We start from the raw sequence: 26,421 nt of genomic DNA, 5'->3' as shown, positions 1-26,421 counted from the left end.
AGCGTGCGTGAAACACCTCACGTCGTAAACTTGCTGAACCATGTCAAACATCTCCTGAACCATGTTTTTGATGTGCCCAGTTTCATGGTCGCTCTTTGGTCCAACTTGGTGAAATAACAGAAGTGGAAATGTGTCACATGGTCAGAATAGCACCAGTTGCACGGCTCCCAATGTACACAGGACGATGTCTTTTGGCACACTGACTTATGAAGGTCGGTGCTCCCTCTGACTGTGCGTGCAGACTTGTGCTGCCTTCTGTTGGTGGGTTACGAAACTTTTTGATAACACCTCATACCAAGTCCATTGGTATATCGATATACAGAATAAGATTAAAGATTTTTTTAAGATTTAGGATGTTTAAAGAAGATTAATAAACTCACTTTGACGATGTCATTGATTAGAGAATAGCGGAACATCCAGTCCAGTGTAATACTCTCAATCTCCATGAGGTCCTGTAGGATGTACACACACACCACTTCAATTAGCGCCGAACCCATCATTACTGACAGAGTAGGTTATATGAAGGTCAAAGTTAAATGAGATTGACTCATGATGTTCGAGTAAAGCATTACACCAAAGCAATTTCACTACAGCAGGTCCTTCACACACACACACACACACACACACAATTTCAATTTTAATTAAAATTCTCCACAGTCATGTGTTATACAGGAATATCTTATGATGTTTATAAGTCGAGGTGGGAGTGGTGTGTGTGTGTGTGCTGACCTGTAAGCTGCCTCTTGGGCAGTACTCAGTAAGAATGCAGATGTTTGGCGCATCTATACACGCTCCGATGAATCTGGTCAGGTGTTCATTCTGAACATCGCGCATCTGTAAAGACAGGAGGGACGATAAATCGTACATCAGCACGCCTCTCCGCGTCACAATCTAAAAAATTATTTATATCATTATTAATGTAATAACATTATTGAAGTGGCGAGGCACTTACATGTTTAAGTTCAAACAGAACCTTCCTGGTGAGCTCGATGCGCTTCTTGTTGATATACTTGATGGCTGTTATGTTTCCCTAGAAAGAAAAAGCAAAAAATATATATATATATATTCCCTGAAATATATTTATTCTTTCTATATCGTCCTAATCTAAAATAAAATCACATGCAGTCGTACCATGATTTATCGATCACGACCTTGCTTGAACTCTGGTGTGTTCTTTCATATTTCCAGAAAATGAAAGAAAAAAAATAATAAGTTCTCGTACCTTGTAGTAACAGGTCTTGGCATAAATCTGAACATTTCCCTCCATGGTCAGCAGCGAGCCATAATTAGAGCCCCTCTGTAGGGAGGAAATTGAGCAACAAATCACACACTGAGAATCTCTGGCACGTACTTTAACCCTTATTCACTACGTAACCCCGGCCGTGCCTCGCTTGTGATTTCACAGGCTAAATAATGAGACTATGTGCACTGATACACTGAGCACATGCTTGGAAATCCTCCATATGGCAGGTGGGAGTGTGATTGGGAAAAGGAGGCAAGTGAGCTAGCCAGGAGGCTAGGTGGAGCTACATTGTGTTCATTCCTTTTTCATTTCGGGGAAAAAAAAAAGAAGATATATATAAATGAGATTTTTTTCGAAATAGTTTTGGCTTCCAGGCAAGAAATATTACAAAACCTGCTCCAATTTCTGCTTTGTTTGTTTTTAATCATTTTTACAATGATTGCCTGACCCAAACATTAAGGAGTCACCCAGCTGTGTGTGTGTGTGTGTGTGTGTCAGCAATCAGTGCAAAAAGCTTAGTAGCAAGAAGATTAGACTACAGATTGTTGTTGGTTCCTGATGTACTGTACTGTACGGCGTACTCACAGGAGTTTGGACACACGCTATTGCGGAACTTTTGACGTGAAAATTGACGTAAAATGAAAAAAAAAACAAAAAAAAAAAACCCACAATTCTTCGTTACGATTCAAATGTATACAGTAGTAGTATCTTAACATTTTTCCCATCTTTTTCTTTTCCGATCATCCAAGAGGCATCTAGTCTATGATGAATGTACAGCGGATGCCCCCCGGATGATCAGAAGGGAATAAAAGAAGTATTTCTTTTCTTTCTTCTTCTTCTTATTTTTCCTTGAGATTTTTTATGATATTCTCCCTAATTTAGTCGTAGCCGATTCCCACCCGTCATTATTCTATTTAAACATTACATTGATTCTTAAATACATCGATTCCATGTCATTTATCATATACTTTATATAGACGACAGGGCTAAGCCTTAAAGCTTGTGTCGTCTCGCAGGGAAGAGGGTTCGAATCCCGTCTCGGGTCTGTGTGGGTCGAGTTTGTAAGTTCTTCCACGTGCTCCACTGCATGTATTTGGATTATGGGAGGAAACTGGAGCACGCTGATAAAACCCACTTTTTTCATGTTTGGAATTTGGCTTAATGTGAGGAAACAAGTATAAACTTTAATAAAATTTTGTAAAAAAAAAAAAAAAAAAAGAATTCCTGGAAAAAAAATAAAATAAATTATAATAAAAAAAAATATATATATATATAATAAAAAAAAAAAAAAATAAATAATAATAATATATATATATATATATATATATATATATATAATTTTTAACACGTGTATTATTAATACACCAATATATATTAAAAAATAACAATAAATAAAAAAATCAACTTGTTTGCTGAGAAAAAGGAAGCTTAGTAAAGAAACTGATCTAAGCATTATAGCATTTTAAAATCTAGCCTCAATAATATTATACATTTTGACACGTGAACTGTGTGTGTGATTCTGCGTATACGAATGTCCTCACCAGTGATAGTGTCAATCTGCTGCATGTCCTACGCAGCGGCTTCTCCAGGTTATTAATCTGAATGTCCTCCCAGTGCACCCTCCAGAGCTGTGCCGCTAACTCGTTCTCCAACTTCACCTTTCTGGAGGACAGAACGCGTGGGTGAGTGAGACAGAGCGAGTGAATGTAAAGGAAAAGAAGGACCATAAAACACTATGAGACACATGGAGAAGTGGGTAGAGATGGAACATAAAAGGACGCAGTGTACGAATGGACCGAAGGCTTTCCCACAGTACTGAGGCATTCTGATCGTGTTCATAGTTCCTCAAAAGATAAGCAAAATTAAGAAAATTCCACTCCTTCCAAAAACTCTCAAAAAAAAAACCCTTCACTTTGACGAACATGATGGTTCCCAAAACATGAAATCTAAAACATTACTGTTGAGTTTTAGTGAGAGTGCTTCTAACTGGAGAATTCCTTAGTTTTAAAGGTCTCAGTGGATTTAATGAGAGTTCTTGTACTGTATGTGTATCATTCAGATATCAACTTTGTCACGAATATTTCTTCTAAAGTTTTCGCAAGACTGAGGCCGAGATTGAATTTTTGTGTTTGAAGGAATAAAAAAAGAATATCCACATATTCACATATCCACTAATGCACAAGGTCAGTCATGAGACAGCAGCCCTGGAGCAGACAGACGTAAAGGCCGTGCTTAAGGGCCCAACGATGGCTTGGACCTGGTGGAGCTGGGACTCGAACCGTCAACCTTCCCATCAGTAACTTAGTACATTAGCCCTCTAAGGTGAAGTAAGAACAGGAAGAAATTTGTCTTCCACATTGATGCTCTACTTAATGTTGGACCGCTGTCCGGATCTGGACCTACAGGGCCCTGATGCGAGATGAGAATAATGAATATACCAGTAACCTAGTGCTTTTTTCATTGAGTTGGGCAAGTCAACAAAGCCAATCAACACAATATGACAGAGTGTGGGAAAAAAAACAGATAAAGAAGCTCGACACAGCATGGCTTACTTCAAGAAAAGAAAAGGTTTATATAGACAAATCAATGTATGCTTATTTTTCCTGTGGGAAGTTTAAAACCAGTTTGGCGCTGATAAAAAGCAGTAAATGTGAAGTGTCACTGTGAGACAAAACACGGGTCGTTAGAGCAAATATATACGCAGGTGAGGGACAATACCTGAACTGAGAGCCCGGTATGACAGAGCAACCAAAGTCCTTACATATTCATTTACTAAAAGATTGGTTGTTTGTATTTCACATAAATACAAGGTTATAAAAGTTCAAACTATCCACTAGTTACTGAAAATTGACTAATTTAAATTGCTTATTTTACAGTGACTGCATATACTGTATGGAGATTTGAAACCGAACACAAACATGAAATTCGTACCTTAGATTTGAAGAAAATTTGATTAATAAGTTTAAATTCAGTACCCCGGTCTACAACTTTAAACTTAACTATAACTGATTATAAAGCATAATGTGATGTCATTCATTCATAAGGTTAAAAGCTTTCAACTGCTTTGTGATGGGTTCTTACAACATGTTGCAACCCCATGATAGATTATTGTCTTACAGAAATCACGCATATCATTTTTTTTATTCCTTACGTCTATGCTAAGTTGGATATACTGTTTATATATTATTGTATAGTTCACGTAAAGCTTGGGTCAAAGTGCCATTTCGTGTCCTACAGTATGTAATCTCTTGCAATAATCTCACCAGTCTATATTATTTATCAAAGAAATGCTGTAAACTTCACATTTTTTCATGCACAGGATTTATTGAAAAATAATACAGTTAATATGTAACATTAATATCTTTGAATCGATACTTAACAGTTTCAGACAGTTCAGGTCTAATCACAAGCACTTGATCAGTACAGCGAGTTCACGAAGGGTCGTCGATAACGAGGTTCATAGTAATGTTTACAGTAACATGACTTAGTGTCACGACAACCATTTTTAAAAACACATTACGTCACATTATGTCACCGATACCAAGTACATTGTCCAATTATTATTATTTTTCCGGCCATAGGAATATTGACAGGTTCTAGGTAGAGAGCTCATGATCATGATGCACTACACAAATACAAAGCTGCTTGGTTTCCCCGCTAATGGTGTTCTACAGTAATGCAAGCGTTATGAGTAGTTAACACTACTTATCATATATATATCATCTTAACAATTCATAATGCAGAAAAAACATAGATGTAGCTATGAAGCATAATACAAGAATACCGACACTGTAGCCAAAGTGAAAGGAAGACACGTCACTCCACCCTGAACGACTATACAGCGGGTAGACGTCACACTACGGGTCATGAAGGTTTGAGGGAGTCTGGTGCTGATCCATAACAGACCTCTAGTCACCTCCTATCACAACCAGACAAAAGTAGGCATAGACCATGGGCAAGGCACTGTGTTAGCTTCAACAGGAACGTATAAACGAACACGAGCTACAGTATCTAATAAGTTTACTAACAGAGCAAAAACAGACCATTTTTTTGCCATATTGTGTACGGAATGAAATATCGGCAAGGCTGTGATTTGCTACAGTGCTTGACAAAGTTTTGCTCATGCAATATTGCTTAAATAGCTTATAGACATTCAAATTCAAAACTTCAAAAGAGAGAGAGAGAAAAAACATCAGTGCAGATGAATACAAATTGTATCGACAGTATCATAGTTCAAGATACTGTATGTTACTTTACTTCACTTGTGCTACAACATACATGATATTTCAAATAAAGTTCGACACACCGTCTATCCTGATCCATGTTCCATTACATGTATCCTTGTTGTTCCTGATGATTATTTCTTTCTACACTATAAAACAATGCTCCAGATGTCCATAATCTCCTCTGAACAGTTGATATTGATATTGAGATGTACAGTATCTGCTACTTCTGCTCTGTAAATCCTTCATAACGGCTCTAATCTGAGGTGCTGTTGTTACAATAATGAGTGATTCCTGAGGCTGGTGACTCTATAGAACTTCCCCAATGATGAAGCAGAGTCACGTTTTTGGTCTCAAGTTTTCCTGGGAAGGTCTTCATGAAGGCCAGTTTCATCATGGTGCTTGATGGGTTTTGCAAATCTGCTTGATAATACACTACTGTTCTTGCAAGAACTATTGCAGAACAACTGACCTTCATGTCTTAAACTGATTGTCGTTACTTAATTCCATAATTCCATATGTGTTTTGAATTTCTTAGTTTTGAACAGTATTGTTCCAGAACATAGAAAATAAATCAAAACTTGTGTCAAAAATTTTGGCGTATATATAGTGTATATATTATTTCACCTATTCATTCATCCATTTCATTCTCCTGTAATCATGGACATGTTGCACTATATATAGTATATAACAAATTCATAGTCAGTGTTGGGTGTAACAAAGTATTTTTTTTTTGATGTAACGAGTAACCTAACGCGTTAGGTCCACCATTTAATTACTCAGTTATTTAGTTATATTTTCAAAAATGTAATCTGTTATTCAGACAATTTATGTAATCCGTGAACCAGACAGCAGTGTTTCCGTTAGTGTGTGTGAAAGTCATCCTACAAGCCCCGCCCCCATCCCAGATAACCCACCCCCCCTCTGTTCATTCCTGCTGTCAGTAGTTAACAGATTATGGGCCAAACTTCACTGAGTGATGATGGTAGAATAATTATAAAGGTCTTGACTAAAACAACATGCATGAGGAATCACAAAGGAACTTTCATATTCCGCAATGAAAAAGTACTCAAACTAGTTACTTTTATCAGAAAGTAACGCTGTAATGAAACTGATTACTTTTAGTTGTATACTGTATATACACAGGAAATTATAACCATCCTCCCCTCACTAGAGCATTGTGATTAAAATATCACATTTTGATTGTGCCTTTTCTCTTCACACTATCATGCTCCGTCTAGACGATCCTAGCAGAGACAGGGCCATCGCTTCAACTTGGCGCGACACAAACAGACATCACCAGACGGTTTTGGACTTTCCAGGAACACCGTTTCCAGTCTATGGAACAGACAGGTTCCACTGCTGATCGCTCCCTAGGTCCTTATGTCTTGGACGACACTTCGAAATCATAAATGTCGAAGCGCTAACGAGCTTACAGATACACAACACAAACCTTCCTGCAACACTCTGAAACAAAAAAACAGAAAAAAAAGAGATTGGATGTGAACAAGGTGTGCTGCCTATCTACAGTACGCTATATAATCAATTTATCGCTTGATTTTTAATTTCGTCTATTAGGAAGCATTACATGTTCATGTAAATAAAGTACAAATGTATTAAATCTATAAAAGGTGCATGTTTTTTTTTCTTTTTTCTTTTTTTAAGACGAGTCCGGTACATTTTTGCTTGTCAGACTGAAAATAACCTCAACAATACGGAGAGGAAATGGAAGAGGAAGGAGATAAAAAACAAAACAAAACAAAGGACATCTTTTCTTTTTCTTTTCTTTTTCCTTTTTTTTTTTTTTTTTTAGAATTAGGAAGCACGTGAGAGAAGACTAACGGTGTTTGAATGGTTTGGATGTCAATGCGGTGAAAAAGAAAGAAAGAAAAAAAATGGACAATCACCGGAGACGAAGTAAAACAGAGAGAAAGACAAGGGAGTGATAATGAGGATAAATGAGGGGTCAAAGTGGAGAGAGAATATTAGAAGCTGCGAGCACTGTGTTTAACTGACCTGTACACGAAGACCGTGACGGTGACGATGATGATGAAGATGAAGCACACCACTATCGAGATCATCTGATGCATCGTGACCGTTCCTGAAATCAAGGACAGAAAAAGGTTTAAATATGTACACATATGTCTGTAGAAACTTCACAGACAAACTACTGTCAGAACATCTCTTTATAGGGAACTGATCAACAGTTCCAACAGCACCATGTGGTCTTACACTGGATAATGGAATCAGAGTTCTTTCTTTAATGTCCGGTTAAACAGACATCTCACCACGGCCACATCTCGGTTCCCTAGAAACACTTTTAGTTCATGACTCTTTAAGAACTTTTTTGATGGTGCCAAGATAAAAAGAATGTTTTTTTTTTTTAAAGTTCTCTGTAGCATCAACAAACAAGTTAACATCAGAACATCAATCAGAAGGTTCTTTAGAAGACCAAACATTGTTTTCTTTTTCTATTATTCTATCATTTAGGTCTTTTCTAGGACCGTTATATTTAAGAGTGTACAGTGCTGGCCAAAAGTATTGGGACAAAAGTGAAATTCAATGTTTAATGACATTCTGACAATTTCAGAATGATGAGAACCTGGATAACAAGAATAATTTCTTATTTGGTGGAATAAAACTGCCAAACAACAATCGGTATTTAGCGTGAAGAAAAAAAAAAACTATGAATAAAAATAATAAAATAAACCTATTCATGAACTCTGATGTCGCCATGCCTGCTCGATTGCTTTTTATTTTTTATTTATTTCCCACATCCCACCAACACTGTTAAAAGAAGCAACTCTGTAACTTTTACTCCGAGTAAATTTTTAATGAGCTACTTTGTACTTTTACTTGGGTAGATTTTTAGTCTGGTACCTTTACATGTACTTCAGTAAAATTTCACTAAAGTAACAGTACTTGTACTTGAGTACAAAAGTTTACTACTCTTTCCACTTCTTCCCAGGCGACCTAGGGTACGAGGCGGCACACTAAATAGGGTGCCGTTCCGAATCTGCAGGTCTTTGGACTGTACAAGAGTACCGGAGGAAAGCCACCAAGTACGGGGAGAACATGCAAACTCCATTCATCCACATAGACCTGAGGTGGGAATCGAACCCGTACCCTGGAGGTGCGAGGTGACTAAGGTAAAATTCCTGCTACATATTTGTTCTGTTTATTGACTTAAACTGGGTGGTTAAAATTAGCACGACTTTTCAGTCTGATAGGCGAGAACTAATTAGTGGCATCACCCGTTTTGTGTACAGGGAGAACTACTGTATAATAATGTACACTATGTTGTCTTAATACTTTTGGCCCCCACTGTAAGTGTATATTACATTTGTCTAATTAGTGAACTAAATTTCATTTAACATTTAATTAATCAATATAGAGACAGATCCATTGGTGTTGCAATAATAATCATCATCATCATCATCATCATCATCATCCTCATCATCAGTCTAGGTCATAATTCTTCATATGACATACAGTAAAGGGACAAAATGTATTTTCCTTGATTAATACACCTAAATACTATCATCATCATAAGGATTGTGCAGTGAAGGAGGAGCTCTAGCGCTGCTTACTGGCCAGACAGGAAGGATTGTCGTTCTTGAAGCCGCACACTGGGATGTCAGGAGGAGGAACGCCTTTCAGCCAGTGCACCTTCAGCCCCGGCTTAGGAATCATCTGCTTCTGACTGCTGTTATACTCTGACACGATCTGCGGCAAACACAACACGAGGGTCACACAAAACTCCAAACTTAAAAACACGATATCCAGGAAAGGTTTAAAATGAAGATACCTGATAAACCCCAGAGTCGGTGTCGGTCATGTCCCACAGGGCAAAATCTATTTCTCGGTTGCCGTCTTTGTCCATCTTGACCAGGCCAGTGACGCCTAATAGGAAATAAAGAAAATGATCGGTGTACAGTACGAATATGGCAGAAATGGAACGCAAAGGAACATGTCTGGAGCAGAGGCAGCTGGGTAGTGCTGGGATTTGTACTGCACAACACAAGCACTAACAGGGGTCTTGCGCTTCGAAACACACACACTTGCTCTTCCTCTGCACTTCCATACGGAACACATACGCTCGCGATATGGAGAGCGCAAACACACACGGCCTGCGCGGGGAACGGAGCCAGTTTAACGTAGCAACAGGTGGCACTGGAGCTGCTTTTTGCCAAGGCAGAATTTTCCTCTCATCTGTCCGTAAATAGAAATACGCTGAAGCCCAGGCGGTGAACCCTTTTAGAGAGTAGGAGTGTGTGCGAATGGATTAATGATTTATGTTCAGCCATTCCCGAACTTAACAAGGTTGCAGCCCGATTTTAAATGTGTTTTTTTTACCTCTTCTGCGGCCCACCCAAACCTTTCATCACACACACACACATGAGACGACGATAAATTAAGAACATCATGTTTTGTTTTGTTTTTTGATCATAAGGCTTTGTTTTATTAGATCTGGATACGTTTTAAATGTAAGTACTTAATCAGAAAGATTATCTCGCGGTAAGTTATTACAAAAGTGAAAATAATAATATAAATATAGTTTGTTATACAGTAATAGAACCCTCGCAGGCCGTCTGCAGTACCTTCACTGCCCACTAGAGGCTTCCATGGCTGTTCATTCACCATCTGGAGCATGGAGCATGGAGCCTATCTAAGGAGACTTTGGTCATACTGGACCAAACACACTGGACAGGGTGCCAATCCATCGCACACACACACACACACACACACACACTACAGGCAATCTGGGAATGCCTATTAGCCTAGTCTTTGGAGTGTAGGAGGAAACCGGAGTACCAGGAGGAAACCCACTTAGCACATGAAAGAACATACAAACTCCATGCACACAGACCCCATAGTGGGAATCGAACCAGGAACCTGGAGGTGTGAGGCCACAGAGCGAAACTTTCTTAGATAGGCCACGCCTCTTTTATTAAAACAGGACTGTAGAAGGCATAACACATTACTGGGATTAAAACAAAGAGCCGGCGGCGTCTTCATCTTTCCGCTGCGTCACTGATTAGAGCTGTTTGGTGGACATTCAACTAAAACCCTGACGGCCGCTCAGCATTCAGATTCGTTCTCCTCGTACAAAGATAAATAAATAAATAAAAAATAGGTGACAGCTTTAATTAAAACGGTTCCATAGAGCTCCAAGATTATTCTGAAATGCAGAAGAATGGAAAATCCTGAGTCACCCCAAAGAGCAAAGAAACAAGGAGGTTTTTTTTTTTATATATATTTATTTATTTTTTTATTGAAAGCCATGGAAACCACAGTTTTCGTAACACGCCGCTGACACTAATTAGCACTGGACTGGAAACACAACAGCGAAGCCCATCTCCAGCGCCAGCCTGGTGCTCGCTGCTGATTTGGTTATATTAATATACAGCGTGGTACACGAATTCCCAAAGGAGCAAAGCTGAGGGTGAGACTGACACGCTCAAAGCTCCCATCAATCTCAGTGCTTTCACTCTGAACACTCGCGGATCCGCACATACTGTAACACACGCAGCCGCTAATCTGCAATCTCAATCGTGGGAATTCGTAAGCTTATGTGCGGGGAAGAAAGTGGACATCATGAGAAGCAGTTCAAATAACGTTTGGATATCTTCATGAGTGTCGAAGATAGCACGTTAGCCGCTGTTTTATGGTGGAAAAGTGTTAGTTATCGTGTGGGGAATTGGCAAGAGGAGTATAAAATACGAGGCAAATTTAATCTTTAAAAGGGAAACTCAACAATCAGACCTTTGTGCCCTTAAAATTGGGGTCTCTTGGGTCGCTGTCTATAATCCACAGGCTTTTAAGTGTTGAAACTAAAAGTTTGAGGTGCTGCTCAATTCTACTGTGTGCACATCTCACTCATCATCTATTCCACTTTACTGTAAATAGGACCTTGAGACTATCCCAGGAGACTTAGGGCATGAGACGGGGTACAGCCTGGACAGGGTGCCAATCCATCGCAGGGCACACACACATACATACACTCACACATTCATTTACACACTAAAGGCAATTTTGGAATGGCTATTAGCCTAATCTGCATATCTTTGGACTGTGGGAGAAAACTGGAGTACCTGGAGGAAACCCACCAAGCATGGGGAGAACATGCAAACTCCATGTACACAGAGACGCGATTCGAACCTGGCCGGGAATCGAACCCGGATCCTGGAATGCAAGGTGACAGTAAACCATCGTGCCATCCTGTGCATACATATTGTATCCAATGCACAAATTTACCCATATGTTACATACTGTATACACTGATCTAATAACCAAGAATATTGCAAGAATTTCGTATATTAAAAAAAAAAAACAGCAAGATACAATAATCCAAGATACAATAAACTGACCTCAATCAATATCATGCTTAAACTGAAGCATAATTATCCAACTCGTTCAAAACGTTCACCCAAGCAGAATGTTAAAAGAATGTTAAGGTTACTTAAGTGGTTACATAATGGAACTTTATAGGTATTAAATACTGGCACTGGGTCTTATAAAACGAAGACAGCAGCGGGAATATCTCCGCTCTCTATGAACAACATCGAACGCACAATATATAGAGCCTGTACAATCACAGCAGTGGGAAACAGCAACATGGGAATGTCAGCAAAGGGGCATTGTGGCTAACATGCCAGGCATTAGAAGGACAGAAGGAGTTTGCTGGGGTGTGGGAATGGGTGCGAGTTAGTTCTCTCAGTCCAAGCTCAGCTCACTGGGGATATGAACATAATGGCAGATCTGAAATCCTTTTGCCTTTATACACATTCGAGTTGTCATTTTGAATTAGGAATTTTGTGTTGCGTGTATTAAAATAGCAAATATACAAAGGGTAAGCGAAAGTTGAAGTAGTGTATTCATTTGGGTAATTCTAATTAAAGCATGAGGCTACAAGCCAAGCATTTCAAAAAGCATTTTTGACAGGGATGTTGGAACTACTGGGAAACTGGTTTAGGGGATGCTAGCCAAGAACAGCCTTTGTTCAGATGTGTGACAGGCTCATTTGTTTTAAAGTACATAAGTTAGGTCTTAGACAACATGGTGGTGTAGTGGCCATGCATCTCCAGGGTCCAGGTTCGATACAGCCTCGGGGCTGTGTGCGTGGATTGGCTTGTTCTCTCCATGCTTGGTGGGTTTCCTCCAGGTACTTCGGCTTCCAGGATGTAACCTGCCTCATGCCCCAAGTCTATACGACAACGATTATAAGTTATGCGATTGGACAAGTTTGGGGCATTCCACGAGTATGGATATCCCAGCACAACCTCACTCAAACTCACTCCTCTTTGGATAGACTTCAACCGTTAAAGTATTGGACGTCAACATTCCATTCACTCCGAGCTGTCTGGACTACAGCCAGCAATTTTGATACGTTCCCCTGGACAATTTAATACAAATTAATCAGCGAACAGCCTCTCAATCAACTTCACAAGGGAGTGAAGAAAGTGACTCTAAACTATGCACAAACTATTTTTTTCTGGAACAGAGATTGAATAAAGTAAATTGGACAGTTGCACAAACATAAAAACACAGTTTGGCGTCTTCAATCCCATTTCGTCTGCAGTAGAACTGTCGAATTAAGGCAACATGACATTAATCATAGTCATAATCATGGGGTTGTTAAAGGATAAACTCACACTACTCCTCTAAAAATATTAGGTCATAGCATTTATTTTTATCAGGATAGGTTTATATAAATAGGAAAGTCAGGCAAACATAAGTTTAAATACTTTTACTTTTTATGTGGTTAAGGGGAAATTGACAGAGACGTCATGAGGTGCTGGCGGTGGGGGTGTGAGGGTCAGGCATGGACCACCACATCCATCGCCAATGGTTTTGGACCGTTTCACTGGAAAACAGGTTTAAGGTGACGTGTACAGTAGGTCACTCTGCTGATGATTTCAGCTCTCAGAGACCAGCTTTTTATCTACAGATTCTGGGTTCCATTTCCATCTCGGGTCTGTGTGCATGGAGTTTGCATGTTCTTTCCATGCTTGATGGGTTTCCACTGGGTACTCCGGTTTCCTCCCATAGTCGAACGACGTACCGATTAGGTCAAATGGCATTCCCAAATTGCCCATAGTATGTAAATGAGAGTGTATCTATGTGTGTGCCCTGAGATGGTTTGGCACCCTGTCCAGGATGGAATAGTCTCCAGGCCCCAGCAACCCTGTATGCAAGATAAAACGGTATAGGCGATCAGTGAGTGAGATGGCTATATTTGATACTTTTGCTAGAAACGGGTCTTTTGCTCTATCACAGGACTCTTGTATATCTAAGTACTAAAATAACCAATACAACAAAACACGTACTGTAGATGCATCACACAAACTTGCCATTCCTGCAGTTACCGCAGTATAAAATTGACATTTGAAAAGGGACAGAGCAAGCCCTTGTTCCAACGTCCCCTTCAAAAGATCATTCACCTTTGAAAAGTTTTTTTCTGGTCAGGGTTATGGTTGATCTGTGGAATATCCCAGGAACAACTGGGCGTGAGGTGGAAATACCCCCTGGGCGATATGTCAGCCATTGCAGGTCACCAGGCTTTAGAGTGGTAACACTAACTTCGCTCAATGCCAGGCCGCCACACACCATCCCATCACTGATTATGTTTATATACCCCCAAGTGGTTTGGTCAATTGAGCGATGTGTAATTTAATTTAAACCAGTGTTGTATTTTATAATGCATTATGACATGGAGAACAGATCTATAGTCCATTATATTATTAGAGTGTATTAAGTTCTTACAAACAGATTTCAAAGAGTTATGTAGTTAACTCTTACGAGGGGCCTTCAAGACAAAATCTGCAGTTGTTCCCGTAAACATTTAGTGAGTGGAACGCCAGATCCTTGAAAATCAACAGTTAATTTGTCGGCAACTTGTAGAAGAGTCACATCTGTCTGTGAGAACTGTACAAACAATCACTCGCACATTACAGGAACACGGCTGGGAGTTATTGCCACATCCTGTACAGTCCTGACAAGCCATTTCAACATGTTTGAACCTTTAAAGGAGTTCCTGGGAGGCCAGCGTTTCAGACGTGAATCAGACAGGCAGTCTGATCCTGGCTCCTGCGTACAGAGAAAACTTTATACCTTGATGGTATTCAAGCACTAGTGAAACACTGGGATGAGTGCATTAGTGTAGCAGGGGATTATATAGAGAAATAAAGTCAGAACAGCACTGAAATCTTTATGCATGACTTCATATATGCTGTAGGACACATTATAAATGTGCAAGAAGTGCTCCCAAATGTTGCCTAATCTGGAAAACACCTAATTTCACAAGTTCACTCCCATGTAGTCTCTTTGCGTTCCTTGTTCCTAGTCATGCTGGAGCTGTTTCCTGGAGCGATACCCAACTTATTAAACATTATGGATTTGCCAGCAGCTCAGCTGATAGATACACTCTGTCTACATTTTCTGGATAAGCTTTAATAAAGAGGGTTTATTTAAACGCACCTGCATTTTTGCTGCCTTTTAATATAGAAGTGATCTGAGCTGAAAATGAACTAAAAGGCACAAACGAGTACTGCTGAATGCTCAGATTAATACAGCGTCTGAGAGGAGCTTTGCAAGAATTCACCACTTCTATGTGCTTGGTCAATAACATTGAACTTCTTTTGTCCTTGCTTTGTCAATAATCCTCCATTTCACGATTACATTTTAATAGCGCTGCTAATGACAGCTCGGGCTGTAGGGTTCCTACCAAACAGGAGCTAAAATGGGAGCACTTGACTTTACCATCAGCTTTTCCAATACATGATGAAGGCAGCTTGTTTATAAAGGGCCGGCTCCTTCGAAACAGGAAGAGAAAGTTTAATCTGAAAAGACAACAATGGTTTCCTATCCTACGGTTTCCTAATGTATAAACATACAGGAACGATCATAGCTAGCTGAACGAAAAAGTAAACAATCAGACGTTGTGCGGTTGATTCATTTATTTATTATAGCTTTAATCAATGTAGTGCAAACGCTCCAGATTTATACTCCCTGTTACGGGGCCCCGTGAGGGTAAGCGATTTTGTCTCTGAAAGGCTTTTGTCCCTGAGCTGTCTCAGTGTGACGCAGCTCTAAACATTTTACTCTCAGCTCACTTTTAATTACTCATGACATGCAATTTTGATCATTTTTAAAAAAAGGTCAGACTTCAGCTTCACTTTAATTAAAGCTACTGTGTGCATCATATTCATTTATTTTAAATTCTATACCGCTTATCATGTATACAGGGACTAGAGTCTATCCCAGGAGATCTAGGGCATGAGGCAGGGTACAGCCTGGACAGGGCACAAATCCATCACAGGGCACAGGTTAGGGTTTTGGACTGTGGGAGGAAACTGAAGTACCCAGAGGAAACCCAACAACACTGGAAGAACATGCAAACTCCATGCACACAGATCCGAGGCGGGAATCGAACCCAGACCCTGGATGTAATGCCTCATAGTGCTTTTCTAATAGTGTAAACCCTTCACTGGTACTGACACGCCTCGGGTGAAACTGGCACAGTAGCCACACCTCCTTATTTTTTTTTTTCAGTTCATATTTTTCCATTGATTTTACTTTAACAAGTTTGTTTAATCCCATGTAAAGTATTAATACATGGCAATAATGATCATATGATCTTTATTGTCATGTATTACATCCACAACACTATTAATAGCACCTCGAGGCCAGACTCTTAGGCTGAAGCCAAATTATTGATGAGAGAGACGGCTCTGTGCTGTTTGCTGTTTCAGCCTGAACTCTGGTGCAGGACCCCAAGGATCCGGTGTGTGCTTTCAGCTCGATAAGGACATCACGTCTGCTGCTGAATGGACTGTATTTACTGCTGATTAGGGATGTAAGGGAAACACGAGTTCAGTCTGCCTCTCCAAAGTGAACATCATGTTTAATGAGGGGAAAAAAAATAAAATAAATGAAGATAAAATAACCATTTCTGTGTTAAATGGAAATTGTAGTTATATAAACAACAATTCTGAAAAGGCAGAAATGCAATTTGTACAAAAGGAGCTCAGCTGCTAATGCTAGTGTTGTGGTTGTAAAGCTAATGCTAGCATTTCCCCCCTAAGAAACCAAGCAGCATTGTGGTTTAATATATTACTCTCCTTAACTAAGATTATTCTCAGATTATGTTTTTTATATTTTTATTTTTTTAAATCTGCTGTTATACTTTCCCACTCTTCCTGAGAGCTTGAAATGTTTATAAGCAGCTGAACCGGTAGCTAGCCTCCAGTGTGATAGCTAGTTTCCCCGACTCACTAGCTAGCTAGCATCCAGGTTGATTAACTTTTATTTTTACTAAGTTTAACTATATTTTATTTACAGTTTAACTTCAATTTAACTTTTTCCCTCCTTCAGCTGAAAAATAAAGGACATTGCTTGCGTATTAAACATTGATTAAACATCCTGTAACAGCATTCACAGTTTTTCAAACATGCTGGACGAAAAGAGATCAGTTGACACTTTGCTACATCCTCGTTTCCTCCCTGGCGAATTAGTCAGGCGTTTGGAAGCCGTTCACAAAGAATAGTCTTTGGTGCTGCCAAGAATTTCTAGCCGTAGAACAGGTCTGGTGCTAGCGTCTGCCCTCCAAAAATCTTCCCAAACCGTATGAGTGTCAGTGTACATTACATTAACAAACAATCCTTTTTGCATTTGAACAAGAAAGAAAAATTACCTGGGAATGAAAAACACAAATGCAATTTGCATTCTCCCCCTCAGCTATTACAACATAGAGCTTTGTTTCCAAAGAAATATATATTTTAGACACGTGTACAGAACTTGACTATTTTGTAAAAAATTGTTAATATGAAAGAATAATTTTTATTAAGGCAGTACAGTGGTTAGCACTGTCGCCTCGCACCTCCAGGGTCTGGGTTCAACTCCCACCTCAGGGTCTGTGTGCATAGAGTTTCCTCCCACTGGTCAAAGACATGCAAAATAGGCTAACTGATGTTCCCAAATTTCCCCGTAGTGAGTTTGTGTGCCCTGCGAGGATTGGCAGCCCGTCCAGGGTACACCCTGCCTTGTACCCTAAGTCTCCTGGGATAGGCTCCAGTCCCCTCGCGACCTTGGATTATTTTATACAGTTTTTATGCCTGAATTATTATTATTATTATTATTATTATTATTATTATTATTATTTTACATCTACAATATCTAATTTCTTTTGACAGTTTGTTATTTCACCCTGTCCAGGGTGTACCCTGCCTCGTGCCCTAAGTCTCCTGGAATAGACTCCAGGTCCCCGTGACCCTGATTACAGGATAAAGCAGTATAGAAGATGACTACGTGAGTAAGTTTGTTATTGCAGCTATAAACTATGACAAAACACTGATACTGGAGACTCCTTCCATTAAATTAACTGCTCAGTACAGAACGTTGCAACATATAATTATTAGGATTATACACTTTCAAAAAAGAAAAAAAAGAAGAGAAAAAAAAGTCATCACCTGGATTTTACTAAGCACATAGTTAAGAGCCTTCCGCTATATGAATACTGCATTGATTTACTATGACATTATTAAAGCATGGAAGGATAGTGGTAAGCCATCATCTTCAAGGAAAAAAATGTGGCCAGAAAAAAATCCTGAATGAGTGCAATGGAAGACTTACAGGTATGTTTAATAGTAAAGGAAAGAGCACAATGTGAAGAGAACTCAAGGGATTGGGACTAAGCTTCTGTGTAGCCTTAAGAAAACCACTTATCAGCGAGACTAATCTGAAGAAAGGCTTCAATTTGGGAAGCATAAATAAAGGTCAGGTTGTCGGATGAGTTCAGATACCTCTGTTCCAGAGTGATGGGTGCATCACCTTAAGCAGGGAAGTGCATGTACCGTATAGTGACCATTGGACAAGCCTGTGGACAAGCCAAGGGCAGTGTTAGGATCTGGGGTTGCTGCTGTTGGTCAGGTCTAGGTTTAGCAACGTTATGTGCTCTAAAACATGCGGTCAGCTGACAACCTGAATGTACTGAATGACCAGATTTTTCCATCAATGAAAAGTTTTTTCCATTGGCATACTCCAAGATGACAATTCCAGCATTGGGCTCTAATTGTGAAGGAGTGGTTCAAGGAGAACAAGACAACCTTTTCACACATGGATTGCTCACAACAGAATTTAGACCTTATTAAGAATCTTTAGGATTTGATAGATGGTCGATTCTCTCATCATCAATACAAGATCCTGGAGGGAAATTAATGCGATTCTGGATGGAAGTTGTTCCTGGTCTTTCAGCTGCTCTATCAAATTCAAATTTTATTTGTCACATACACAGTCATACACAGTACGAAATGTAGTGAAATGCTTATACGACTGCCATTGACCCTAAAAGAGAATTAAAGTTTATTATTATAAATTCTTATTATAAATAAGAAATAAATATGAATAAAAGGAATGCGATAGAAAATTTAATAGAAAAATTAAATTAAACTAGAAAAAATAAAAATAAAAATAAAAATAGAAATAAAAATAGAAATATGATGTACGGTATGATCTCCCGGTAAAGGGTCACCAATTCAATCCAATTCAATTTTATTTGTATAGCGCTTTTAACAATTATCATTGTCGCAAAGCAGCTTTACACAATAAAAAGAATTATTTAAGTTTGTATGGAATGTGAATGTGTATGAATCAAAATGGTCAGATCGTCCCTGGTGAGCAAGCAGAGGGCGAAAGTGGCAAGGAAAAACTCCCTGAGATCTCCCTAGGAAGAAACCTTGAGAGGAACCGGACTTAACAGGGAACCCATCCTCATTTAGGTGAAACAGAGAGCAGGAATTTAACTGCATTTATACTGTGTGTTAAGTGGCAGGCAGTTCATCATAACAGTTGATGTTAATTGATGTTAATACGGAGTCCAACAGACCCACCACAACGGACCCTTCCGGTCCATACGTACAAGCCTGGCACAGGATTTAGCCGGATGCCCTTCTGACGCAACCCTACCATTTTAACCAGGCTTGGGATCGGCACTGCATCCACTGGCTGGGGTTTGGGCACTGGCTGAGGAATTAAACCCAGGATATAAGCAAATGTTCATAATGTCCGCACTTACAGTAGTACAAGGGGTACAAGATGTAAGCAGAACCAGTGTTCACTGAGAATGTATACATGAATATCTGCACAGAGCTTGGCTTAGATTCTTCTGAACGGAAGAACAGAACGCAGCTAGGATCCAGTGTGTTAAAATGTGTGTAAAAAAAAAAAAGAAAAACAAACCAAATATTCGTAAATTCTTTGGCAATCGCTTACAAGTGACAATGACATCCAAAAACAGCAGAGAGTAAGGACAAAGGTGGAGCTAGAAAGAATGTGAACGATTCGAAAACAAAGTTGGTGACAGAAGCACTTCAGGGATCGCTCATGCGTTTAAACGTCAAGGACCGAACGCTGGCATGTACCATTTCATATTCACACACAACTGAAAACAATTAGGCACTGAGGAAAATAAAGAGAGGCGCGATTCTGTGCCAAAGGTCTCCTCACAGGAAGGGAGCGTCTGTCACAGGAAGTGCTGCATGTTGGCCTCAGCTGGCGACTAATCTAATAAGCGCAGAGAGGCAGGGAGGGCGAGTGACGCTTGACTCCGGGGCCGTGCTCAGATTCCCTCTCTTTCTCTCTGGAGTGAAATCTGAGTTAGGGAGTGAGGACAGGGTGGGGAACATGGTTTTAGGAAAACATGTCACGGCTACAGGATGTCCTCATTGCACACACGCACACCGAGTCGGACAGGGTGCAGAGGGTCAACGGTTAGGACATGCAGCAGGCAGGATTGGGTTAGGGAGATATCTGAGAAGTGGTAGCACCTTGTGAAAACCGATTCCTCAGACTCCAGCTGGGCAGAGAGAGAGAGAGAGAGAGAGAGGGGAAAAAAAAGTTCTCTGATTCACAAAAAAACAAAAGAAAAGAAAAAAATTATGGCACAAAAAGACCGTAGGGATTCTGAAATTTTTGCCCTGACACGAAGAACCACAATGAATCTTTGAAATATGTAATCTCCTTTTATTAATGAATCGAAAAAGTATTTTTTTTTAGTCATTATGACGAGTTCTTCTAAATGTGTGTACTAATCTGTCCCCAGAGATAGATGGGTACCGCAGCCTCGTCTATTAGATAACTAATCGGACCTTGATGCAATTTATTTTTTCCGTCTGGCTTTGTCCTCAAGTACACTGGATGTGATTTTCAGTTCATTTCACATCAAATGCGGCGGAACACTTTGTTCTGTAGCACTCACATGGCCAAAAAGAAAGCAATTTTAGACTTTTGGAATAATGGAGCGCTGAAGCATCTTGTTTTGGAATGGGTATTAATAGGAGGGCGACGACTGCGCGTGTGTCGATAAGTGCGCTGTTTTAGTGGGTTGGAATTGCTTCAGCATGAATCCAGTCATAGGAGTTTGGTACCGGGATTGGAACCCAGTCCAGGGTGTACCCCGCCTCGTGCCCTAAGTCTTCTGGGATAGGCTCCAGGCCCGGTGCAAACCTGTATATAGAATTAAGTGGCATAGATGATTGCACCAGTTGCTTTTCCCTTTTCTTCTTGCTTTTCTTCTTCTTTACATCTTGCACAAAAATGCAAACAAACCCATTTATATACAAAAAATATATAAACTCGCTTCGCTGGGCTTGGCAAGTTTTGATCAGCTACCGGAAGTACACAAAACCGAAAATACGTGCAACTGAAAGTACGCGCTACTGGCCCCGTCGCTCATAAGGAGAAAATGCTTTGCATGCTAAGGCAAATGTTTTGCAAAATTTTTGTTCTTAAGTCAAAAATTCGCAAGGTGGGGCTTCTGTATGCCGAGGTACCACTGTACTTACTGTAGATTGAAAAAAAAAAGGATTGTAGAAATCTAGCTAGTTCAAGTCTAATACGAGTAAAAATAAATCAATGTGTATATATAAATATATATATATTTAAATATAACATAAGATTGAAGGTTTAAAGACACTGTGTTGCATGCTGCTACAGATAATTAATCAACGCCTTCTGATCACTCACAATAAAGATTAAGTACAGGATGAAACACTCTAGAGGATGGGAAAAGCAAGAACTTTTATTTCTAGCCTTGGCTCTGAACTCAGAACACACAGCTGGAACCCTGCTCACAGATCACAATCCTAACTGATAACGACAGACAGCCTTAGGTATGCTTTCAGAAACTGTAGAAGGTCTCTCTCTTTTTAAACTCTTTCCAGAGTAAAGAAAAAAATCCGACGCTAATAATATTCTCAAATTTACTCCTCGGCACAACTTTCTATGTCCACACAGCGAGAGAGCGCCTCAGCTGAGGGATTAAACGCTAAGAGCCAACAGATGTTCCTAGTTTTGAGCCAAAAGCTCAGGCTGGCACCCAGGGGGGGCTCAAAGGTCAACACACGACACCGCGGAGGCCTGGCCGAGCCCGATCGGGAGCGTCTGCGGGGAGACGGTTCATCAGAGCGGAGCGTGCAAACCGGGAGATAACGCAAGTGACTGACAGTTTGACATTTACAGCTTGTGAACAATCGCTCTGTCTCAGTTTCGCCAAATTTTCCCTCTAATGCATTCTCATTCTGGAGACAAATTGCACATTTGGCCTGCACAAAAAAATATAAAATAAAATAAAAATCCCCAAAGCTGCCCAGATCCCCTGCACGCACTCGAAAACAACAGTCGTTGTTGACAATCTAATATCGGCTTGTGATTAGAGTTACGGCGTAATTACTAGAGTTCATGCTTTAATAACAATTCTCACTCCCGAATCAGCAACACAACATTGAGGTTACAAAATGCTCTAAGGCAGCCAAATCGAATTAAACCGCGATACCAGCTAACCTTGTCGCTGTTTAATGAAAGCTAATCAAATTGCTAAATATCAATACTTGCTGACTTCTTACACGGGTTTTTTTTTTTTAACTCACTGAACTGAAACTTACTAACTATAACTGAAAAGTATTTGAAAAAGTAAGTGATGTGCATTTTTCCCAGGCGAACCTCCTAAATATAGCACGCGCATTCTCAGCGCTTTGATATGAACATATGAAATCGATTTATTGAGAAAATCGAATGCAAATAAAATATGCCGTAACCGTGTAAGTCGAGGCAGCTGGAGCGTTGGCGCTCAATTACAAAACACAAACCCGGTCCTTTATAGCGCAACTGGAAAACAGATTTTAGCGCCGGTGAGCCCAGCCAAGTGATACACAGCATGCTACAGATAATACTGAATAAAGTTAAATATGGCATATTGATCTCATCTGTCTTCTTGTGAGTATTATAAATCAAGCATGATTTATTACTCAGCCTGTTTTCTCATCAGTTTTGTTTCTTTCTATAAATTGACACTTAAGTCAATATACGGTATTAATAAAATGACCAGCCGATATAACAAGATTTCCCGTTACATAGTAATTAGTCTCTGATAACTTCTTTTTCAGCTGGTCCAGTCAAGAAGTCTTCTGATCCGTACACAACATGGCACAGGTTTTATACTGGATGACCTTCCTGACAGAACCTTCCCATTTTTCCTGACGCTGGGGTTTATAGGATTTGGCAACCCACCAACATTAGGCCTCGAAACCGGATCCTCAGATTCCCCCAAATCATCCACCCAGAGCCTTAGCCACCTGAGCCACCACTCCCTCCGATTTGACACTACATGATTGACACTTTGATTCACAATGAATTGTTCTGATTTATCTGATGATCGATGGCCAGATTACAGGGGAGGTGGCACTGCCTCTGCAATCAGAGCAAACAGCAACTCAGGTTTATTTCCTCTCTGACCAAATTTTATATCTCAGAACAGAATGTGCAAGTTTTTTTATTGTTGTTGTTTACCAGGTACAGTCCTGTGCAAAAGTCCTGAGCACCCTCATTTCTTCATGTTTTTTTCTTCCAAAGAGCCAGACTGTTCTGTATTTTAATGCGGTCTTGAGCAATAGTTCTCCAGGCTTCCTGAATGACTTTTTTTGTCTCTCCTTTTCAGTCCTCTCCCTGTACCCGAGCAGTTTCAGAGAAATGTTTTTTTGTTTTTTTTGTTTTTTGTTAAGCCACAATGTAACCTACGGTATGAATCATACAGGCATTAAAAACATCTAACCTAAGGCATGAACCAGTGAGAAACAGGTGCAGATGATCAGGACGGTAATTAGTATACTGGTGATGCTGAATGCTGAGTGGTTGGAATAGACGGGAGGGGAAATGAGGTCGCTGCTGAGGTGGTTTGTTCCCATTGCCTTTATTTAACCTGCATCATTTGATATCATTTTATATAAAGAAATAAGGGTTGGATCAAGACCCCTCATTAACAGTACTGTACATGAGAATTCTTCAAACAACTACTTCTATTTTTGTACAACCTGGGAACAAACCTTTAGGCAAAAATAATGTGATTTAGATGTTTTTCCTGCTTTCAAATGTCAAAAGGGGTCACAATTGTCCTGAACAGTATACACAGATTAGCATGCCTAATAATAAGTTTATCAATAGGTAATAGATTTTAAAAAATGTATCTTGTAAATCTTATATGAGGAATTAACAGAAAAGTATTAATACAAGGATTCTGGATACATCCATTAACTGCATTTTTTTTTTGTTGCAGTGTAGATATGATTCATCGTCAAATGATTCATTATGATGAACGGATTGGAATCAGACACTGCCACAAGCTGTTCCTTAGATTATGTTGCTGCTGATGGGCTTCATGATTATTAAACCAGATTTGTTTTGTAAATGTACATCAGTTGTATTTGTATGAGAGCATGACCTAGATAAGTCAGTGTGCCAAAAGACATCGTCGTGTGTACATCAGGAGCTGTGTGCATCATATGTCCGAAACTTAAGCGCTTTTGTAAGTCACTCTGCAATCTGTGAGAGCCTCTGCCAAATAACTAAATGTAAATGTGCAACTGGTGCTATTCTGGTGACGCGCATTACCACGCCTGCTATTTCATCATGGACAGCAAGTTTAAACAAGGAGCTTAAAGGAACTTGAAATTCTGCATAAAATCGGGCAAATCTGCGACACAATTTGTCAAGTCTTTCAAGGTGTTTAAGCAGCATGCGCAATTCAAGAGCAGAATACCATCACTGAAAGACTACAAGGGATCAGGAAGACCTTCAACGAGCTCAACCCGTGAAAACATTTGAACCTTGATGCATTATGATCGTTGGGGAACAATCCACAACGTTGCTGCCATTGTCGGTGTGTAACATGCGCTGTGTTGCTGCCAAGTTCATCCCCAAGGCTGCTGACCCAGAAGCAAAAGGAACATCATCTCGAAGTTTGCCAAAAACTCCATCAGCGTGGCGTGGATGACACGTCCTACATGTGGAGGATCATTACCAGTGATGGAACCTGTATGGCCCTAAGACGGGATGCAACACTCTTCACAGTGGAGGAGCCCATCATCTCAACAACTGAAAAGGGTGAGGCAGCTCCGCAGGTTAACCAGGTGCATACATTAACGTCTTTTCAGACATTCGCTGCAGTGCGCATCGAGAATTCTTCTCCAGGGGCCAAGACCGTGAATAGCCAATTCTACTGCTGCCAGAAATACAGCAAAAGCAACAGGATTTGTGGTGAAATATTTGAGAAGGCTAAAACTCCAATTATCCCCAAGATAATCCAAAGAGGGAAAAGTCATGTGGCTAAAACAAAAAACTCACTGTCAAGTAACCAAGATTTTCTTGAGTGATGGAAGTGGGACAGTATCGGGGTACACAACAAAAGTGGGTTGGAAAATGCTTTCTTAAGAACAGAAAAGCAACTCAAGACAGTACCAGAATGGTGGGGTATTTATGCAGCTCAGGTCTATGATATGGTCAAAAGAGGAGCAGCGATTAAACTCACTAAGGAAGAGATTAAGAAGTGGAAGGGACCAGTTTGGTATATTAGCAACTTAGTGGCACCACACCCCCACTCAACAACCACTCCGGTGCGGCTGGTCTGGAGTAGTAGCTAAAAATTCAATGAAACGCACCTGCATGATCTCCTAATAAAGGGACCAGATGTACTCAACCCTATCAGAGCTGACTTGCTTCAATTTGGAAAGAGAGTTTTTGCTGTTCTTGGAGACATTAAGAAGATGTACAACTCTGTCTGGCTTGAAGAGTGTGAAGTGCATCTTCACAGGTTCCTCTGGAGGGATACGGAGGAAGACGATATAAGCGAGTATGCCATAACAAGGGTCAACATCAAAGATCGCTCCGCTGGATGCATTGCGAAATTAGCTATGCGTGAAACAGCGCGACTGTTTGCAAATCTCGAAACTTTTTTTAATGCGTTTTATATATTTTATACTGTTAAGGGCGCTGGTGGCTCAGTGGTAGGTCTGTCGCCTACCATGCGGAAAGCCTGGGTTGGATTCCCTGCCAGTGCCCAAACCCCTGGAACTGGATAAAGTGCCGGTCTCAAGTCCGTATAAAATGGGAGGGTTGCGTCAGGAAGGGCATTCGGGGTAAAACCTGTGTCAAGCTTGTATGTGCAGACCCGATAGTCCGGTGTGGCGACCCCTTGCCGGGAGCAGCCAAAAGACCAACAACAACAAATATTTCATACTGCCTCCACATTCATATACAAGGGCTGTACCAAAGTAAATGCAAAATCGCACACTGTAGAGTAATCCCTTCTGTATACAAAGGTCCTACTCGATAGTCTCAATCACAAGCAACGCCATCACTGAACCTGACTCTTGAATTCTCTTTGAACATCCCCTTTGTCACAGTTGATTGTCTCTCGCTGTGTACAGGATGACACCATTGACAAGAGCAATGTTCACAGATGATGAAAAAGGCGAACCAGCATTGAAGACAAAACACAAAGTGGATTTTAGATAGTCTCCATCTGTCCTCAAAGAGGATTCAAGAGTCAGGTCCAACGATGGCGCAAATGCATGCCATGCTGAGTAGTACCTTTACCTTTACTGTATATAGAGGAAGAATTATTCT

At 40.1% G+C, this 26,421-nt stretch overlaps 1 protein-coding gene across 1 annotated transcript in view; it reads right to left on the bottom strand.

The window, feature by feature from the left end:
• Positions 1-26,421, bottom strand: part of npr1a (natriuretic peptide receptor 1a) — a 103,471-nt gene that overhangs the window by 15,719 nt on the left and 61,331 nt on the right. The window contains exons 6-13 of the mRNA XM_053490098.1: positions 9,275-9,369; positions 9,057-9,192; positions 7,483-7,567; positions 2,785-2,905; positions 1,223-1,297; positions 953-1,030; positions 730-834; positions 381-452 (exon numbers count right to left, since the gene is read on the bottom strand). Coding sequence (XP_053346073.1) covers positions 381-452; positions 730-834; positions 953-1,030; positions 1,223-1,297; positions 2,785-2,905; positions 7,483-7,567; positions 9,057-9,192; positions 9,275-9,369 — 767 coding nt within the window. The remainder of the gene's footprint in view (positions 1-380; positions 453-729; positions 835-952; positions 1,031-1,222; positions 1,298-2,784; positions 2,906-7,482; positions 7,568-9,056; positions 9,193-9,274; positions 9,370-26,421) is intronic.

Source organism: Clarias gariepinus, chromosome 28, assembly GCF_024256425.1.
Source record: "Clarias gariepinus isolate MV-2021 ecotype Netherlands chromosome 28, CGAR_prim_01v2, whole genome shotgun sequence".
Lineage (NCBI taxonomy): Eukaryota > Metazoa > Chordata > Actinopteri > Siluriformes > Clariidae > Clarias > Clarias gariepinus.
Note: the sequence above shows the minus strand (reverse complement) of the source record. Positions and strands in the feature narration are given on the sequence as shown.